Source organism: Arvicola amphibius, chromosome 14 (genome assembly GCF_903992535.2).
Source record: "Arvicola amphibius chromosome 14, mArvAmp1.2, whole genome shotgun sequence".
In the NCBI taxonomy this organism is placed as follows: Eukaryota; Metazoa; Chordata; class Mammalia; order Rodentia; family Cricetidae; genus Arvicola; species Arvicola amphibius.
The window spans coordinates 510,491-531,407 of record NC_052060.1 but is presented as its reverse complement, the minus strand read 5'-3'; the positions used below and the strand labels follow the sequence as shown (position 1 = coordinate 531,407).

Here is a 20,917-nt window from a genome sequence, read left to right as displayed (position 1 = left end):
AGCACAGGGATGGGCGAGGGGAGAGGGCTGTCCTGGTCGCAGGAGACTGGCCTGCCCCTTGCTCACCATCACCCACCCAGCTTCCTTCACTGAAGAGTTTAAAGTTTGGGCACAGGGCCTCCTGTCCACCGTGAGCACCCATGGTCAAGAGGCAGGAGACTCCTCTGCGGACCCCAGCTACTCAACCTCTGGGGCAAGGTCCCCTACGGGATCCCGGCCAAGACCAGGGAGTGGCTGGAGGCACTGACTGCTTCTATGTAGTTTCCACCTCTTTTCTCTTGCTCGGTCACCTCACTACCCTGGCATGCTTCCTCTTGCCATCCAGGGCACCTGGGAAGGCAGACCTCCTTGTTGCCGACTTCCAGCTTCCCCACCTTCCTGGCCCATGTTACTGTGCACAGGCTCGTCCAGGAACAGAGCTAGCAGTCAGGAACTGGGCTTGAAGGGATAGCTGTCTCCTCCACAAGATGGAAGCAAAGTGGGTGGAGCCCTGGGGCCATAGGCCCTGATCACTGAACAGGACCCAGGAGGTACCCATACACCTATCATACCCCACACTGAGCACCCAGCTCCTCACATAGCCTTGATACACAAGTTAATTCATTTTTAATTTTTAAGTTCTTGAGATAGGACCTCACTCTAGCTGAGGATCATCCTGCTGGCTTTGAATTCATGGCAACCCTCCTGGCTTCACATCCAGGGAGCAGTGAGATTTCAAGTGTGTACTATCACATCAGCTTAGTCCGGGTTTTGACGTGTTTTAATTTGTGTTGAGTGTGGTGATTTGTGCCTGTGATCCTAGCACTTTGGAAGCTGAGCCAGGAAGATCTCAAGTTCAAGGAAAGCCTGTACCACTTATCAAGATTCCGTCTCAAAATAAAAAAAGTAAAAATATGGCTGGGGTGGAGCCGTAGAGGATTTACCTCTACTACAAAACCTCCAAACTAAACAAGCTAGATCTGGTGGCCCACATTCATTATCATAGTCTTGAGATGACAGGGAGGTAAGTGGATCAGAAGTTCAAGGCCAGTCAAGTCTACATATTGAGTTTAAAGTCAAGCTAGGCTACACGAGAACCTGTCTGAAAAACAAAACAACCCTCCCCCAAACAAACAGTACATCAGTCAAAAGAAGGATGCCCATGTCCATGGCTCTTCAGATCCACTTTCCAGTCTTCTCAGCTGCTCTGGCCTGGTGGTACAACAAAGGCCTGTGCTGATTGCAGGGGTGGTAGAGAAGCCTGCCCTCTGTGTGGGTAAGACACACTCCTTCTGGTTTGAGGCTGGATGGCTCTGGGTGTCTCCCAGAGCCCACCTGGGCACAGGGAGATAAAGTGGATGGGAGAGGCACTTCCCTCCAGCCATGCTGGATCCCAAAGCTTGGAGTCCAAACTCAGGCAATGCAGGTGCACTGTCAGGGACATTCATGCCACCTCTACATGGTTCCAGCACTTCTGCATGTTTGCTTTGTTGTGGGCTTGGTAAAATCACTCCATGGAGGTAAGTCCTACATGGGCCCAGGCCTTAGGCAAGGCTTCTCCAGGGCTTGAGAACAGGGATTCAGGCCACACTTTCCTTCTCTGAGCAGGAAGGAGGCAAGACCCCTCCCCTGGTCTGGTCCAGGGAAGTTCTGAGGACCCATTGGGGCTCCTGAGGGGTTTATCAGGCCAGCCTAGTCATCTCAAAAGACACACAAGCACACCTTGGTCTAGCCATTTGAGAAAGAGGGGACCAGTTCACTGCCTTCTGTCCTGTATTCTGTCCTGTATCCATGATAGGAGACAAGAATGGCTGGAAGGTTGTGGCCTCAATGGATTCAGAGAGGAAGATCGGCTCTTGAAGAAGAATGCAGTCCCTAGGTGGCCAGAAATGGCCAAGGCTGAAGGTGCAGAAGAGAGGAGAGGCTGGGAGGCAAGAAAGGTGGGCAAGAGGGTGAGGGAAGCTGGTGCTGCAGGCCTGAGGTGTCCCAGAGACTGGAGACCCTTCAAGTCCCATTAGCAGCTATAGAAGTTGACAGGTAGGATCGATTCCAATCGAGGCAACATACTCCTAGTAATAAACCTATTTCACAGCACTGAGAGAGGTGGTCTTTCTCTGCTGTCTCAGAGGCTGCTGTGGTCAGGCCCTGCAGCACTGTTGGGGAATCCTATGAGTCTGCCCAGGCCCCTGCCTTCCCAGGGAACAGGGACAGGTCTGGAGTGTGTGGACTGGCTCCCCCTGGGCACAGGTGGATCCTCTTTGTGTTCTTGAGTCCGTAGGAGGAGGGCTAGTTCCAGTGTGGGTGTTTGAATTCAACTGTCTATCTCAGTCAGTCTGTGTCTCTGTGCTGAAACGAGGATACGTTCCTCTGTGGCTCTCTGCCTGGGGCTGATTGTGTGTGGGGGTGTCTGTGTCAGTTTTTGTTTTCAGCATCCGTGTACCTATCTGTCCACTGATGCCTGTTACATGTGGGTGTGTGCACTCCACATAAGCCGTGTGTGAATGAGAGTGTGAGGTCTGGGTTTCGGTGGCTGTCTGCGCGTGCTTTGTTTTGGACTGTGGGTGTTTGTGTAGCCACACGTTTGTGGTTGGCTTGTCTTTGTCTCTTGGACACTAGGGAAATTGCTACTGGTATTTCAGTGCTCACAGGAAAACCAGGTCAGTCGAGCAGAAGCCTGAAGAATACACAACCATTTCATTTTGCCAGGGCTAAGAGCTTCCCCGGTGCAGGATTTTCAGAAATCAGTCTCAGAAAAATCTTGCTACTTTCAGGCCTGGACTCAAGGAAGCTGAAGTGAATGGAAGTGCATGTGCTAGAGAAGGAAGGACAGGAGAGAGAGAGAGGCTAAGAGGGAAGGGAAAAGGCCAACGTGTTTGGAAGAACTGAAAGGCAGCGCAGTTGTACGAACTTCCCTAGGGCAGAGGGAGGAAGCAGAGAGGAGGAAAGTGGGACTGGTTGTCTCCACCCTGGAACACTGTAGATGGAAACTGAGCTGGGTCTCATGGGAGACAATGTCAGAGTGAGCATGCTTGCCTGCCAGTGAGGTGGCAGCAGATCCAGGGCCTGGTTAGGACTCCCACCACCCCCTCCTGCACATCTCACCTGACACTGTGCTCCTAGCCAGGTGTGTGTGGGGGGAGGGGCTGTCAGTTAGTCCACTTTCTGGCGCCTGGCTTCTAGTCTTTCCCCAACCCTGCCTGGCTGTTGGTTTCCTTTCTCAAAGGAGACAGGTCAGGGCCTGGAGGTCCTGAGTGAGGGCAGGGGGATGGAAAGGCGAGGCTCCGAGGAGGCACTGCAGGTTCCTGATCTCCAGGAAGCTTCCTTGAACTAGGAGGGTCTGGGCAGTTGCACTATGTTCCCTATGGACCTCTGGTCCCCACAGCGTCAGTTCCTGGTATGCTGTGGGGCCCAGGGTAGAGCCAGTGCTGTGTCTTGCTCTCCAGCACTTGGGAACCAGATCTCAGCATGTAGGACCAGGAATTTGTGTTCCTCCCACTCCTTGCCTCTTGAGAGCTGAGACTGTAGGCTTGCACCCCTGGCCCTGCTGTCCCAACACTTTCGATGCTGTCTGGGGTGGGGGCAAGAAAGAGGCCTTAGTTCTCTCGCCTTGTCTCTCTGCTCCTCCCCACTCCTTGCTTCTCTAGGACTGTGCTACACCTGGCCTCATGGGGAACAGCACAGGGAGACTGCAGAAGTCTTTGGAAGGCTCAGACAGGAGCGTCCAGCCTCTGCTGTCTCGACTGCAGTGTGTATGCTAGAACCTGAGGCCTCAGCAGAACCCCAGTTCTCAGGTGGGACCATCAGTGTTCCCCTGGGGCATGCAGAGGTGGGTAGGTGTAAGGTGTAAGATCGCCTGCTCCTCTGCATTCTGGGAATGCTTTGATATGTGCTTTTTCTTCATCCTCCAGTCTCCCAGGCTCTAGAGCCTATGGGAGGGAAACCTCCGCAGGTGCTGGCCATTTCAGCAGCATTCTTGCTAAGGCTTCAACTCCAGCCTGGAACACCTGGCCTGACATCTGAAGAAAATTCAAGGCTAGCTTGCCTAGCACATTCTGATTGTTGATTCTTGGCTGATGGGAGGGAGGAAGTGTCTGCAGAAGGTAAAGTGTGACAGTATGAGTTCTGGAGCCAAGAAGCCTTGGCAGGGGTCCTGCCATCACTGTGAATGTGCTATTCATGTGTGTGTGTGCGCGTGTGTGCGTGTTTCACAGTGTATGTGCACATTTCTGTCTGTAAAAAAAGCTGGCACTATCCACCTCCTCTTGAGCAGTGTCAAGCCTACAGCACAAAGCTCCACAGAAGGATCTGTGAGGTCAGGCTGCTCCATTTGAACTCTTGTGCATCCCTTACCATCATAGCACCACTCCGAACAGGGAAAAAGAGGCTCACAGAGCTTGACACTGCCCAAGGTGCCTGAGCTGTTAGGGTGGCAGGGGCAGGAGAGGGTTGGAGGACCCGGGGTAGGGTCTCCTGCACATGCCACTTTTCTCTGCACATGGAGGCAGAGAGGGTGTGAACCAGAAAACCACAAAGGAAGACGAAGCAAATGAGCAGTGCAGACCTGCAGGTGCTGAGGCAGGAGCAAGTTCAGTTCCTATTTTTTTTTCTTGCTTACATTTTTATCTGAATAAATGAAAATCCAGGGATGGGAAATTGGCTTAATCAGCAAACTGTATGCTATGTTGCCACGAGGACCTGAGTTTGGATCTCCAGACCCATATAAAAGTGCCTGCAATCCAGTACCGGGGAGGTGTAGACAGGAATTGCTGGCCAACGGTCTAGTCAAAGGGTTCAGTGAGACCCTATCTCAAAATAAAATTTGGAAGGTGACAAAAATAAATCTGATACTGGCCATACACGGAGGCAGGAGAGGATGGGGAGGGGCATCAATCCAGCAACCATGCTCCATGGAAGGTGGGAACAGGTACAGGTGCAGGAGAGTCAGAAAACAGGCAAAGGAGCACATGAGGGACCTGGAGTAGAAGAAGGTTCTGCTAGAGTGGAAGCCACAAGTCTGAACTTTCATACGGCCTTACTCAAAGGCCTGGAAGTTAGAGCACAGCCATGCCTGCACCCGCTCTGCCTCATCCCTTTGCCTATTTTTGAGTCCTATGCACATCTGTGATTTCTATCCCAACAGTAAAAAATGTCAGTTCATCAGCATTTTGTCAAGCATCCTTAGGTCCTGGTGCTGGGTGCTGGAGACAGGAATATAGATGAATTATAAACCTTGTGTTGGACCTTAGTTTATTAACTGTTCACAGAGAAGCCAGCCAGCCAGCCAGCCAGGCTGAGTACTAAACATGGGCTATGACATGTACAGATGTGCTCCTTACCTGCCTGTGAAGGGCCAGAGCTGAAAATTCTAGAGAAGATACCTGGCCAGAGGTAGGGCAAGAAGGTGCTCAGGTAGGGTGGGCTGTGCAGAGCACCAGCACCCAGGAGCTCTCTGTTGGGACAAAGCTGTCATGGAGACCAAGTTGGCACAGGCAGTCCCTACAGAGATCAGCATGTGCTAAGCGCTTCACTGGCTCTGACGCCTAAGCATTTGGCCTGTGTCTGTGGGCATGGACCATGGAGAAGCCAGGTTAAGATCTTCCAGACTACCCTAAGACTATTACAGACTCCACGGAAGGCTTTCTCCTGGCTGACCAGCCATGAGGGGTCACGATCACTCCCACCTCTTCATTCAGAATCCAGGACTTGCCATCCCATCCTAATGGTAAGCGTAGGCTGACCGAGCGAGTCTGCTGCTTCAGATTCGGATCTCTGTGCAGCTTGTTCCTAAAATGAGTCTCTCTTCTGTCAGCAGTGAGGGAGCTGTGAGGGAGCAGCTCGTTCGCAGCCTCCTGACCTGCCAGTCTATCACCTTCCACTCAGGGTAGCTCCCCAGGCCCAGTGCTCCTCACTCCTAACACACCAAGGCTCCAGCCGGCACCTGGTGTTTGTCTTTTTCACTGCACCTGCCTGCCACTCAACAGCACTTAACACTTGGTTTCTCTCTGTCCCCATGGGCAAAATGAGGTTGTCCGTCATTTTCCTTAAAAGGTTATACGGCATTCAGAAATCAAAATTCCCCTTTCCAATTCTTTTTTTTTTTTTTTTTTTTTTTTTTTTTTTTTCGAGACAGGGTTTCTCTGCAGCTTTTTTTTTTTTTTTTTAGAGCCTGTCCTGGAACTAGCTCTTGTAGACCAGGCTGGCCTCGAACTCACAGAGATCCGCCTGCCTCTGCCTCCCGAGTGCTGGGATTAAAGGTGTGCGCCACCACCGCCCGGCGTCCCCTTTCCAATTCTTGTCTTCCGCTGGGAATTATACTGGCTTGGCATGCACTTAAAAAAAAAAAAAAAAAAAAAAACCCTAGCTGGGCGGTGGTGGCGCACACCGTTAATCCCAGTACTTGGGAGGCAGAGGCAGGTGGATCTCTGTGAGTTTGAAACCAGTCTGATCTACAGAGTGAGCCTACAGGACAGGCTCAAAGAAACCCTGTCTTGGAAAACAAAACAAAACAAAAAAACCCCAAAAAACTAAAGAAACTGTAGGCCATTAGCAGCCACCTCTACTACTCTGGCAATCTATGGATCTGGCTGGCTGACATTTTCCCACAGCCGACCATGTGGTAAAGAATCCTCACTACAACTACAATCAGCGTGCAGGACTTTCTCCCAACCCACTCTCCTTGCTTTAGCGTCTTTTGTTCACTCCCTGCAGGAAACACAGGCTTCAGCACTGTGGATAAGCCTACCCTCACTCTTCTGACCCCTGCAGGAACTGCAGAGTGCGGTGAGCTAGTAGGAAGCCTGCAGACTTTGGCACAGTCTGCAAGGAACAATAAAATCAATGCTCAGAAAACATCTAAGTACTCTTTGTTTTTAAATTTAACTTTAATTTTTGAGGTAAAATACTTTTTTTCTTTCGACTTCCATAACAAAATACAGAGCTATCAGATACCCCTGGAAAAAATATGTATATTATACATATATTTCTGTAACATTACATCATATATATAATATATATGCAAAAATTTGAAGACTTTAGAAAGCAGAACATCTAAAAGGCACTGCACAATGGTGTTCAGGTTCCTTATAATTTATGTACATATACACATCTTATTCTGCTTACACAGATGTCTGGTGAAGTCATCTTCACACGTGAATGTCTCATTCACAAATCCCTGCATTGCAAGTTTATAATTCAAAGAATGCCTAAATATGTTGAAACAAATTAACACATAACTTTTTCCAAGAAGGAACTAATTGGAACAGTTCTTTGAAGATTGAAGTATCTCTAAAGCCACATAAAAACATATGCCTCACTACTGTTTACACAAGAAAAAGCACAAACATAATTATAGAATAAATAAAAAACAAGGACAAACAGCTAAATGACTACCCACTTGGCAGTGGAATATAACTTTTTTCTTTTCTTTTTTTTTTTCTTCTTCTTCTTCTTCTTTTTTTTTTTAATGCTTCTGGAAGTTACCTGGCTTCTGGGTCACTAGGGTTCCCTGTATTGCTGAGCTGGGTTTGCTGCAGAACAGCCTGACACCTAGGGGAGACAGACTATACATGTCTCTGTTTCACTTCAGAAAAAGGCAAGCTCAGCAATGCCGATGCCCCTGAGAATTTGCTACTCTTTTTCTATGGCTAAAAAAGCAAACTGTTTAAATGAACAAGCTCTTGATTAGTGAAATTTCAATAGATTCACACCTACAAAGTTTTACACATTTGGCACAACAAAATTTAGAAGGAAAAAAAATGGGAGAGGAAGTATATCCAGCTTCTAACCCCTTTCTCTCTACTGTTGGACAAGGATGTGCTCACAGAAGGCGACCACCTTCTTTCACACCAGGCTAGAGGCAGGAAGTGCCAGGAGGGGGCTGGGGAGAGAACAAATTCTCATTCCTTTGCTCCAGTAAGTATATCAATGATCGCTCCATTTCCCGAGCAAGCCCAAGTTCTGCTATTTAGACAGACCCTTCCCCAGATCCAAACTCCAACTGTTTGCAGTGCCAACCAACCAACAAATTACGGGTGGAATGGCAATCAAAGGAAACAGCATAGTTTAGTAAAAGTCCAAAAGCATTTTTCATTGAGTTCAACATTTCTGAATGTTTTCAAATGTAAAAGCAGTGAATTTATTCAAATGAAAGCAGCATCTAGGGATTAATTCTGGCACTTGGGTTTTAGGGGATAACAGGTATGCATCATGGATTTTCCTCCTCTCATTTTAAAGGCCCCACGTTTCTATTCCTGAGTTCACACGGACACTTGCTGGCAAGCCCTTCTAGCAGACACTGGTGGCCACCTGGCCTCCCTGATTTGATGGGCAACACCAAGCAGAGAGCCTTCCTCTAGTCGCTGGGCTTGTTTTAGATTCAGAGGTAAGTCAGGGTGAGAGAAGGAAGCAGATCAAACACAGCCACAAGGACAGCAGGAGCGGTGAGTCCTTTGTGGCCTGACCAAAGAAAGCCTGGGTCACCAGAAACCTCTCAGTCCCTTTCCTGGGGAAAGACAGTTGCTCATGTATGGGATCTGGACCAAGCGACAAGACACTCATCAAGAAAGAGCAATGATGGCCTCAAGTCATCCTGAGCCGGCTGCTGTCTCCTGAGCTCCTTTTGTGCATGCGCTTCAGTTAAAGAAAAACCAAACACCCCACCATCAAAAGATAACGCTCAAGTATTACCTGGTATACAGAGTTTTCAACCAGGTTAAGGTGGTGGAATCAGGAATCACTGATGCCCAATGCCATCCCATGCCTCAGCAGATATGGAATGACTTCTCCCCGCTGCCCTGAGCCACCCCAGGCACCAGTGTACACAGAGGACGTTGGCTGCTGCTGCTTTCTCTCTGCCCCTCTGCTAGCATTTCATTTCACAGAAGATCAGTATCTTCCCATTTCTTTGAAATTTTGTAAGGGAATTTCCCACACAGAAATGGCTCCCGTCTGTGACCTGCATTTTGTGAATAGTCAACTGAGCAGAACAGTCTGGGCAATGGGGATCACAAGAATGGTAACACCGCCACAGGGCCTTGTGGCATCTGGTAACTTGTGGTTAACAGGCCCCTGGTTACCACCTTCCTGCCTCTTCCTCCAGTTTCAACACTTGTTCCCAGCTACTCTGCACTTAGTCGTTCCTACAATCCTGCCCTTTGCACCCAGCCTGGTAATGTCAGGGAATAGCTATCAGCTAGGAATTCGACTATGCCTCAACATTCCTGGGCTATCTCAACAGTGTTCATGCCCTTTACAGGTTTATGCTGACAGACCCGTATCATCTTAATGCATGTTCATAGTTAAGGCTTCACTTAAGAAACAGTAAGACAACCAGACACAACAGAAAAGCATCTTCAATGGTACTATCCTGCTCCTCATAAAACTTGTTCAGTTACACTTGGCATGGTTTCCCAAACAAATAATGTAAAAAGAAAAACAAAGACTGACTCTGTCATCTGTTTTGTTTTTAAAGGCATCGGGTTACCTCCTCCTGCCCTCTTCTTTCTTCCCTGATCAAGAGTTTACAACTCCGCATGGCTTTTTAACAGGTGAAGCAGGAGACAGTCAAGGAGCTTGCAGCAGGGCTTCCTCCCACCTCAGCTCTGAAGCTGAGGGGCCAGGTGCTCCTGTGCTCTCCCTGCCCATTTTAACTGCAGTACACTCAAGTCTTGAAAACATTTTCTAAGAAGGGGAAAAAGCCAAATGTGTGAGTGTACGTGTGTGTGTATGTGTGTGTGTGTGGGGGCGTGTGTGTGTGTGTGTGTGTGTGTGTGTGAGAGAGAGAGAGAGAGAGAGAGAGAGAGAGAGAGAGAGAGAGAGAGAGAGAGCACACATACATGTGCTTCAGCAAGGAAAACGGGGAAAGGAGGGAAGAACATCTAAATGTCCCCACTTCTGGAAGACTGCAATTACATTTTCTCTCTCCTGAAATAAATACCTTAGTTAACATGCTGTTAACTGCTCCTTACCACCCAGCATCCCAGCCTTTTCCTTTATTTCTCTCTCTCTCAAAGCAAGATATACCATTATTGGCTTTCTCTATTATAAATAGAAAAAACTCTGGGTCCTGAACTGTAACGGGCTACAAAGTGGGCTCTTATGGAGCTTGTCAGGCAGAAAATGAGTCTTAAATAGGAAACAAGCTCCTTCCCCCACAGTTCAATACCCTCCCTACATCCTACTCACCAAGAAAAAACAGTGTGTTTATACCCCACTTAATGTACAACACAAGATAGTCATCCCCAACAGAAAAGTACAAGTCCATGCCCCAGAATTATCAAACCAGCTTAACCCCGCCTCCCACCCCAGAATCTTGCTACATAAATACGTGTATCTGATTGTAATATGAACAGCTTCCCTTCCACTGTGGTTTTAAGCATCAGCAGCAGCAGTGGCTGCTGCAGCCAGGCCCTGGGGTCCTGCCCCATTCCAGAGGAACTTGCCCGTCTTACTGAGCTCCCAGGCTTCAGGGTCGTCATTCCACCGCCTCTTCAGTCGGAGCTTGGGGGGCATCAGTGCATCTTCTTTCTTCTCAGGAACACTGGGCTCCTTGCCAGACCTGTCCTCATTGTCTTCAGTCCCCTCTAGGGTTTCATCACTGGGGATGCTAACGGGGACAGAGGGCCAGGTGGGTGAGGGGTGGGCGAACACTGTGCCTTTCCCCTCTTCAATGGTCCTGGTCCGCACAGTGTCCACTTCTTGGGAGTGTTCTTTCTTTCCTTGGGTTGACTGCCTGAGGCTCTCGGGATCCTTCTCAGAGGTGGGCTCTACCTTGATTCGAGAGGGACTAGGCGCACTGGTTGGGGCAGAGCCGTGTGTTGACTCCTCATTGTTTTCTACCCTTTCTCGGTTCTTCCGTCCAGCTGGTGGGGGCTGCAGCTTGATCGAGAACTGGGACGACTCCTCAGGATGTATTTGGCACTGCAGCGGTGGAACCATGAGCCCTGGGTAGCGGGGAAAAGTCCGAGGACTCAGATGGTAGTTGAACACAGAACAGGCTTGAGAATGAAGGTAGTGTTTCATTTCCTCTGGGTTGAAAGAGAAGCAACTGGTGCTGGTGAAGGGGCTCAGGCCTGGTGAGGGACTATAGGAGAACACGGTGGGCGTCAGGGACAGGGCTGGTGAAATGGGGACATTTAGGACACCTCCACGGCCAGGAACTGGAGAGACAGCGAAGGGACTGTGGGGGTCAGGGTATACTGCTGGCCGAGTGAAGAGAGGAAGCACTATGTCAGGCTTACGTTTCTGGTGGCCAATCCCTCCTCCACTAAGAGCATTTCGAGAGGGTATAAAATCCATGGCCCGGTGCCAGTCAGAGGCTGCGCCATCTTCTAGGTTCAAAGGCTCCACCTTTCTATCAGTGGTACCACCTGACTCAGGGCCAGAAGCACTTAGGGAGCTAGCAGAGAAGCGCCCTGGCGGCACAGCACTGGGAGAGTGTGTGTCTAGGGGTGGGAAATGGAAGCGGGAGGAGGCTGTTGGCACTGGTGGTGCACTCTGAGGAACCACACCTGTGATGGAAGAAAGATGTCTGTTAGCCACCTGGTCATTCACTATCACAGCATCACTTTACCTACACTAGCTAAGCACACAATGTTAAGTGACAACAGGAAACACACTTATCTAGCCTGAGTCTTTTTAAAACTATTGCTCAGGCTGGGTATAGTGGTACACGCTTGTAATCCCAGCACTCAGAAGGAGGAGGGAGGAGGCCTGACTCTCTAAAGACATCCTATATTGCTCAGCTTTCTCCATTCAGCCTAGCTTCCATGATCCCCTGGCCTCTTACCTTACTGTCCAGGTGGTCCTCCTTCCTACCCGCAATGTCATTCAATATTTGACTTAAAACTATATCCCAACATTTTAGGGGTAAGAGTTAGCAGGTGCCCACTAGATATTAGTTGAAGAACGAATGGGATCTCTTTAGGTTTTTTTTTTTTTTTTTTTTTTTTTTTTACAGCAACTAAGAGTCTATTATTTTATTTTTTTGACTCTTGACTTATTAAGCCTTATCTAACTAAGGGCTCTAAAAATGGCTCAGTGGTTAAGAGCACCTGCTAGTCTTGTAGAAGCCCTGAGTTTGGTTCCCAGCACCCACACTACAGCTCACAACTCCAGTTCCGGGAGATCTAAAACCCTCTTCTGACCTTCACAGATATTAGACACATGTGGTGCATACACACACATACATACATACAAATAAGCAAAACATGTACACATAAAAGTATTTAAAAGAAGTTATTAGTCAAAAGTGAAAAACTGTAATCTGAAATGCAGAATATAATGTAAGGCTAATGTGGAGAGGGAAAAAAAGTCCTATTTCCTATGCAAGTCAGAAATGCTTGCTTAAGTAAATTAGTTTTGTTTCTATTCTTAATAGAGTCTACCACTTTGGCCTTTATCCTAAGGCACACTGCACACCTGTAAAGAGTTATTTCCACATACATTCACACAGGACAAAGAAAGGTAAGACTAGGGCAGTGTACGGAAGGTGGCTGCTGATTCCCTCCCCTTTATATATAATACGTTGAGGTGTCAAATCTAAGGTTCTATTTGAAAAACAAACAAGCAAGCAAGCAAACAAACAAAAAAACCCTGCTGTTAAGTGTCAATATGATTACTTGAAAGAGGAGTGCAGCAATACATGTAACAGAAAATCTAAACCTCAGTCTCGTACCAATCTGCTAACTAGTGTAAGTAACACGCCGAGTTCTTGGTGCTCCCTTTGAAGGACAATGCAAATAAGTTCTCTGCTTAGGTTCAAACCCTAACCCTACCCAAGAGTTTCTGAAAAAGTTACTTTCTGGCCCAGTTTTCATAAGTAGGAAGTAATAAGACCAATCGTAATGTTAGAGAAACAGTTAACATCTGTGAGGCTTTTGGACTAGTAACCGTGCACAGCAGGTCACATATTGTTAGAATAAATTGTGTTTGCTCTTTTTGAGGCAGCATCTTATGGAGTCCTGGTTGGCCTAGAACTTGCTCCTAGGCAGCCCAGGCTGGCTTCAAACTCATGGAGACCCAACTGCCCCTGCCCTCCAAGGGCTTGGTTTATCAGCATGAGCCACTATGCCCTGCTTAATTTTAATGATTAAAAAAAAGTTAAAATTAAAAATTTAAATTAAAAAGCCTTAAGTACTGTTTACATATGGGTCATATTATATTATTAGAGCAGCACTAAACTTTCTGGGTGTGGTAGTGTCATTGCAATTACAGAAAAGAACATCCTTATTCCTGAGAGAAAAGCCATGGTTCCAGCATGTTAATCTCCAGATGCAAAAAAATATCTGTAAATAGAGATGAATTACATGTGGCAATGCTGTGAACCACAGTGAGTCAGGGGAGGACGTACGAGTGCTTGGTATGAGTTCAATCCTTTGTTAGGTCTTGCAAAAGAAGTGTTAAACTCAGGGTGATGGGGGGATGATGTAAGACACAGACTTAGCCTGCCCTTCCCCACCTGCTGAGAGTGAACCATTTTTAACCAGGAATTCTCTATCTTTCTAATGTTTCTTAGACATGTGCATGCGTGCGCGCGCGCGCATACACACACACACACACACACGTATAAAAAAAGAGTATAAAGTGCTTGGGTAATCAGTGTGAGTCACTATTCCTGGCTTATTATTTAAAAATTTATTTATTTTTATTGTACATGCATGGGTGTTTTGCCATGGTCAGGCCCTTTGGAATTGGAGTTCCAGAGAGTTGTGAGCTGCCATGTGGGTGCTGGGAATTGAACCTGGGTCCTCTGGAAGAGCAGTCAGTGCTCTTAACTGCTGAGCCATCTTTCCAGTCCTGCCTGGGTTAATTTTTAATGGTTAAAAAAAAAATCAAAATTATAAAAATTTTAAATTAAAACAGTTTATATGTAGGTCATATTATATATGCTACACACATACACACACACACATAAAAAGATACTGCATATACATATACTTTTTTGAGATATAAACTTACTATGTGGCTAATGTCAGCTACCTTAGCCTTCTACATGCTGGAACTATAGGGGTGCACCATTATGCTTAGTTTCAAGAAGTATTCTACTATTGAGTACTCTACCCTAAAGTGTCTTTTGGGGTTTTGAGACATGGTGTCAGAGTAGCCCAGGTTATCCTTGAAGTCAATACACAGCCCAGGGTGTCCTTGAGCTCCAGACCCTTTGACTGTCTATCTTCCAAGTGCTAGGAAGCCATGCCAAGCTCCACCTTAAACTATTAACAGTGACTAGGAAAAACATGGAGGGAAAAAGCAATATTCACACTTACATGTTTTTATATTTGACATATATTTCTACTTAAAAATACAACACCAGAATAGTTGCATACATTGACCAACCTACAGAGAGAATCTGGCCTCCAGAGTTTAAGTGGGTATTTTCCAGAGCTTTTATTACATCCCACCATACAAACCTAGAATTTCCTTTAAACTTCTATTTTTTTCTCGCATACATTATATTCCAACCTCAGTTTTCCCTCTCTACAACTCCTACCAGTTCCTCCCATCCCCTCTTCCCCAGATCAACTCCTTGTCAAGTCCTCTTAAAAAAATAAATAAATAAAAAAGCAGGCCTCGCACGGCCTAGCAAGACTGGGCACAAACCTCATTATCATGGTTGGATGTGGCAAGCCAGTAGGAGGCAAAGGGTCCCAACATTAAGAGTTTAACTGAGATGAGATTCTAGGTTTGTCACTAGGCAGAGCCGGGGGACCCCGCAGAACAGGGGGAGGAAGGATTGTAGGGGCCAGAGGGGTCGAGGACACCATGAGAACATGGCCCACAGAATCAACCAAGCAGGGTTCACAGGGGCTCCCAGAGACTGAAGTGGCAGACCCTATATGGATCTGAGCTAGGTCCTCAGTTAAACTCTTAAGTTCCTTGAGGAAAAGAACTTCCCCATAATCCTTTGTTTTTCTTTAGGGATTAACACATCTGTTAACACATGGCTGAATCCTAACCAAGAGGAAGACTGCATGATATTTAAAACAAGAGCATGATTTTAAAAGTTGATGGAAGAACTGAACCTACTTCTGTATTTGACTCTGCTCTGTTCATATTTGATTTTGTCAGTTGTAAAACAGAAGTATCAAGATATATATTTACTAGGTTAGAAGCATAGATAAGTCACTAAACCAAACCAAACAGAAGCGCCTTTACTAAGTAGACACTCAATAGTGTTGCTTTCTTTTGTCAACATTATGTTAATCTTAAACACTTGGTCTACGTGCGTTAAAGTTCTCTGTAAACAAATGGCTCTGGTTCTTCGGAGTCATCTACACCAAGGAGCCAACAGCCTAAAAGGATAGTTCAATGTTTTGCTTTTCCTGGGATGGTGATGATGATATGATGATGATTTTGTGTTGAGAGTTGAACCCAGAGCCTTACACATGCTAGACAAGTGCTCTTCTGAGCTATGACTATCCCAGGACTTTTGATTAACATCTTGAACCTATTAAAGATCACCACTGGCTTAACAGCATTTGGTGTAACAGATTTGCAGACCAGGACTTCTACAGAGTGAAGAGTCCCTGGCCTTGGAAAACCGACTACTCTCAGGGGTTGATGGACACTCTATTCAAGTTGTCTAAGTGGTTGAACTTCTGAGCCTTCACTTGATGAAAATGGATCAAAGAACAAGACTGACAGGTTTGGAGGAGTGCAAGTGCATGAAGCCCAACATATTTCTTCAAAATTGACGGCATGCCCATCTGGAGTCCTACACTCTATAGGCGCACAGGGAAAAAGCAAGAGTGAGAAACAGAGGAAGCAAGATTCCAGGGGCTAGAGCAGCTTTGATTTCCTAATGCAGCTCCCTTAGGCACAGGGAAAGAAAACAGGTTGTAATTAGAGGTGCATTCCAACCCCCACCCCCAAATGCATGCCCCAGGGACAGGAAGGCGTGGTCACTGGAGAAGGTGGAACTGCAATGATAGCAGTCAAGCTAAAACTGCCCTGACTTGTTGTGTGCAGTAATTACATACCCACATATCATCTTAGTACTATATTCTCTTAGCCACACCCCTCCTCTAAGTTTTCGAGTTTCTGCCAACCTCTTGAGTATTTTTATTCAAAATCATGATCTCCTTTCTTGGCAATGATAAAACTGGTCAAAATGGTACTTGACACCTGTAATCCTAGCACTTGGATGAGACAGGAAGCCTGCCCTGGGCCAGGCTGACAAGAGTCAAGTTCAAGACTAGCCTGACTACATAGTGAAACCTGTCTTGAATAAAAAAACAAAAAACAAACAAACAAAAAAAACAAAAAAACTGACTCATGAGCGGGGGATAATTTATTATCTTTTAACATCCTTCTCTCCAAACAAACAAAAATCCCCCAAACAAGAAAACTCTAACCTAACTCTAACACCTATATCCGACACTTTTGCAAGTGGATGCGTCTTCATCAAGGAGCAGACCAAAGGCTGCGGGCTGCCGCGGATGCTACCAGACGGCACAGAGGGGAAGCCGGCTGCACTGAGGAGCAGTGCCGAGTGCTGGTGCAGATCAGAGACTTGGTCTTTCACTGCAAACACGACTGAGGGCTGTGGTTTTGATGACATTCACTTGATAAGGGAGAGCTTGTAGTTTCACAGAAAATCGGAAATGTTTGTAGAAACAGGTTCACAGCTATCAAAGAGCCGCTGGGCAAGCTGTTAAAACGGAGTCTTGAATTTAAAATTCAACATAAACTTATGGACTCATTCCCCAAAAGGAGTTGAGTAGTATCCAGGAGTCTGAAAATATTGCATATAGAAGTATCTGAATAAACTAACAAGCCTGCTAGAGCAATGCACGGCTCATTACCCTTTAGATGAATAGGAGGACTCGAAGTAATCTAAGGGATCACGTCACATCAATGTTTCTAAAATCTCCTTACACAGGTCATGTCTCAGATTTGGGTTTTTAAAAGTTCTTTTAAATTCAAAATCCACTCTCCATCACATTGTCTCTTACCACTTGAGCGGATGTTGATGAAAGGGTAGTTGGGCATCGCCAGCTTGCTGAAGTTAAACTTGTAAGTAAACCTTTTCCCTTTTGTTTTATGAAGGATCCTCTTGTTGTAATAGTATCTACAAAAACAAGAACAATGGTATAGCATTTGCTACACTTAGGTAATTACTAAAATCAATTCTGACTCTAAGCATGGCTTACAAAAACCTTCACCATTCCTTTATAGCCTGGCCCTGGATTTGGAATTTGGAGCCCTAAGCACTCACTTTTCTCATCCATTTTAAACTGAGCTATAGTCTTTGCCTAGAGCTTGACACAGACATTATTTTAAGATCCCAAACACCTTCCTCAGTTCTAACCACTCACCTTCTCATTCCTCTATAGTTTCTATCTATGGTCCACTTCCTTCCTGCTTCACTCTAAATAACTGTCTAGTTTCTTTTCGCCTTGCCCAGGGTGGGTCAGACAAGCCTGGGAGAGCTCCTGGGGTCAGCCAGGAGCCTGAGTGCAAAGACTAAACACAGGAAAGGAAGCGGGTTTCATGGGAGCCAGTGAGACAATGGCACGAACAGGAAACAGCAGCCACCCTGGCCCACTTCACCTTCACCGTGGCACAAAAAGGACGTGGGAGGCGCCACCAACACCGCACAGACTTTACACTCAGGCTGCTGAGAATGAAGAGAGACAGGGAACTTCCATTCACCTGGAAGCGCTGGCCTGGCTTCTATAAGTCGCGTATGTCATAAACTACCTGCTGGCCCCCTTAAGAACTAGAGAGCTATAAAAATTAAAAAACTGACAGAGGCCGGGTGGTGGTGGCGCACGCCTTTAATCCCAGCACTAGGGAGGCAGAGGCAGGCGGATCTCTGTGAGCTTGAGACTAACCTGGTCTACAAGAGCTAGTTCCAGGACAGGCTCTAAAGCTGCAGAGAAACCCTGTCTCGAAAAACAAAACAAAACAAAACAAAAAAAGTTGACAGAGAAGAGTGAATGAGAGAACTTCTGGTGATCATCCTTTGGACTGAATGGAGGCTGCAGGTATGGTATGTGAGCACCTGGGTTCAAAACCTCCCTCCTGTACCACTGCACCTTTCCCACTTCTAGGAGAGCCCAAAGAAGAGAGATGACAGGAATTTCCCAATAGGGAAGTCTCCAGTAATCCCCTGGGTTATAAGTAAGCCCTAGCTCATGTTTCGCTGCATGCTCTTACCCACTACAAAGCATGAGCAGCTGTCAGCCAGTGCCAGCCACACTGGAATCCCCTCCTACACCTTCTCACCTCTGTGCCACTCAGATTCAACACCTCTCTGACTCACACTTTGAAGTGTCACATTACTCACTGCAGTGCAGTCTTTCATCACCTGATACCTTTTCAGACAACATCCACAAACCTGCACACTTTCCTTCCAGCTTAGGCAATACCACAAATTTGGGGGATCCTTTCCCTCACCTGAGGGCCCGGCTCAGCTTGTCATAGTTCATCTGTGGTTTGCACTTCCTGCGGCCCCAGAGGCGAGCCACTTCATCTGGATCCTTGATGACAAACTCCCCATACTCTCCCTGCTGCCAGGCGATGACATGGCGGAACTCTTCCTTCTGCAGCAGTTCCAGGATGAAGTGCCACAGCTGGATCTGCCGGGAGCCTGGCGACGACTCTGTTTTGTAGGCCCAGTCTGGAAACTGATACCCTTAGACACGAAGAGGGCAAGATCAAAGTAGTTGGGAGTTAGGTACAAACATGCCAGCACCCCCACCTCCACATTCCATGGCTCGCAATCTCTAGAGTACTTTGCAAACACACCCTTCCAGTCAGCTAGGCTAACCATGAAGAGGAGAGGGAAGGATGGAGAAATTACCCACCCTTGTGGCAATCACTGAAGCTAATACAAATTAGGCAGCAGTACTTAGGCATTCTAATCTATCACTTTTTCATAGATCACCATATAGCAAAAGAAGCAAGATAAACTGATGTTTTAGGAACATATGGCAGAAAACACCTTATCCCCAGTGTGGAATTATTTCTCTAACAGAAAAAGAGGCACGAAAACTTGCAATAAAGATATGTGAGCCACACGAAACAAGCCTACAACTACCCTACCAAGATCTATAGTCATGTGGCTGTCAGTTATGGTCTAGCATTTGTCAACCTAAACCCAAGTGGGAACAGGAACACTAAAGGACAGGAACCACTAGGGACATTCCAGAGCCGTCAGAGATGATCGACCTCTGCTCACCTCCACCTCCTTCTGGCTTTTCCACGATGCTGCAGCCTGCTTTCATTTTCGCCCTCCTGCGGAGAGAAGCAAGTCTCACAGTTACTTTGAGATGCTATGTAGTATCTAACAAAGGTTTTTTGGCACAGCTTCCCCCACCCCAATCCCCCCTTTTGCCTTTTTTTTTCAAAGCCCTTTGTCTTTTAAACATGTCACCTCTAAACTACTAATCCTCAAGCCATCAAATGAAGGTCCTCAGGTCATCAGCTTCAAAAGCCATAATTATCTCTCACCTGACTTTAGCCACAAGTGTAAACACTGTCCTTAATATTTGCTTTCTTTCTTCTGACCAGCCCTCTAACATAAAAAAGGGAACAGTGAAACAAGTCCAAAAGGAAGCAAAAACAAGTCAAACAGTTTGTTTTGTATTACTAAACAAGCCCATATGTTTAGGTACACAAGCCTGAGTTCACCCAGATATACCAATTTAAAGAGTAAAAAAAATCCAAACCCTCTACTCAAGAAGGAACTTCCGATTCCAAATATTTACTGAATTATATGAAATGGAAAACAACATCATCCGATCAGAAATTGTGCTCGTCCTAAAAAAATATTCTGAGATACAGAAAGTAAACGCGCCGTGTGTACAGCCACTCTATCCAAGAAATAGCACAATCCTAAAATTTCATAAAAAATTGCAAAGGCATATATTTAAGAGGGAAATAAAAAGAACAGGGTAGGTATTTGGGGTCTCCTGGCCAGTGGTGGATGGCATCTTGCTAGGATCTGGATTCATTCACGCAGACTTATAGTTCCTCAATAAATCTCCTGTTCCTAGCAGCAGACAGCGTTGTGTCAGTCCTTCAGCAAAGAGGAGGGAAGGGAGAAACTGGCAGAGAATGATGGAGGAAGAGAGGACAGGCTTATCCTTATTCTCTTCATTGCAGGGCGGAGGACAGGTCCTCAGCACCATCAAGAGCAGGTCTGGAGCAAACGCAGGTGCTTCAGAGGCCCCAGGGTGGGGTGGAACAAATTCCTAATCTTGGAAATTTCATCTAACCTAGAATTCCTCTAGATGTTCTGCATTTTCTTTCCCGACATATACATTAAGGAGAACAGTAAGTTTCAGTCCATAAGAACACTAGGGATCAAGGCTCAAGAAAGGAGGCAACAGACAGACACTGGCACACATAGGATATACACGGTAACAAGGCAACAGGGCTAGGCAGAAGCTTCCTCTCCCGTTTCCGTGATGATGGGAGAGAATAAACACCGATTTTCCCAAGGCTCCGGGAAGCTGTCCTGGGTTAACTCCTAGACTGCGTGTCGGATCGCAGGGCCTCTTCCCTGCTCGGGAACACCCTTCAGCCTGGCGCCTGTGGGCTCGCGCTGGGCGACGCCCGAGCCGGATGCCCTCTCGATCCTCCGGCCCCCGACGTGCCCATCAAGCCCCTCGGAGTCCGCAGGCGCGTCTGCAGGTGTTCGTGACTCCCGAGGGTGCTCGGCCCCCCGCCCGGCCTGCGGCGGGAGTCGCCGCTCCCGCCCGTCAGCAGCGGCTCGGATGGCCGCCCGCACCCGTGTCCCTTCCGTCCTGCCCGCTAGGGCCGCGACAGCCGACGCCGGCCTCACCTCTCCGGCGCCGTCCGTCTCTACTAGGGATCCTCCGCGGCAGCTCGAGCTCCTCCTCATCCACCCAGCAGGAAGTGACTCCGCGGCTGCTTTCGTCATTTCCACTCTAAACCGGGTGGGAGGGGGCAATGTCCCGAGCCGACTCCA

The 20,917-nt window shown here is 47.1% G+C and overlaps 1 protein-coding gene across 1 annotated transcript; it reads right to left on the bottom strand.

The window, feature by feature from the left end:
- Positions 1-6,841: 6,841 nt before the first annotated feature.
- On the bottom strand, positions 6,842-20,851 carry Etv3 (ETS variant transcription factor 3). Its single transcript, XM_038311098.1, has 5 exons — positions 20,771-20,851; positions 19,163-19,218; positions 18,379-18,616; positions 16,932-17,047; positions 6,842-11,486 (listed from the first exon to the last, which is right to left on the bottom strand). Exons 2-5 carry the CDS (start codon positions 19,206-19,208, stop codon positions 10,348-10,350), a joined length of 1,539 nt encoding a protein of 512 aa, XP_038167026.1. The 5' UTR covers positions 19,209-19,218; positions 20,771-20,851; the 3' UTR covers positions 6,842-10,347.
- Between the last annotated feature and the right edge of the window lie 66 nt (positions 20,852-20,917).

Excerpts from the sequence above, each read along its gene's own strand:
- Etv3 (XM_038311098.1), bottom strand. The coding sequence starts at position 19,208 with ATGAAAGCAGGCTGCAGCATCGTGGAAAAGCCAGAAGGAGGTGGAG. Across the intron at positions 17,048-18,378 it reads AAGCTGAGCCGGGCCCTCAG|ATACTATTACAACAAGAGGA; the intron begins GTGAGGGAAAGG and ends TTGTTTTTGTAG. Across the intron at positions 11,487-16,931 it reads CATCAACATCCGCTCAAGTG|GTGTGGTTCCTCAGAGTGCA; the intron begins GTAAGAGACAAT and ends CTTCCATCACAG.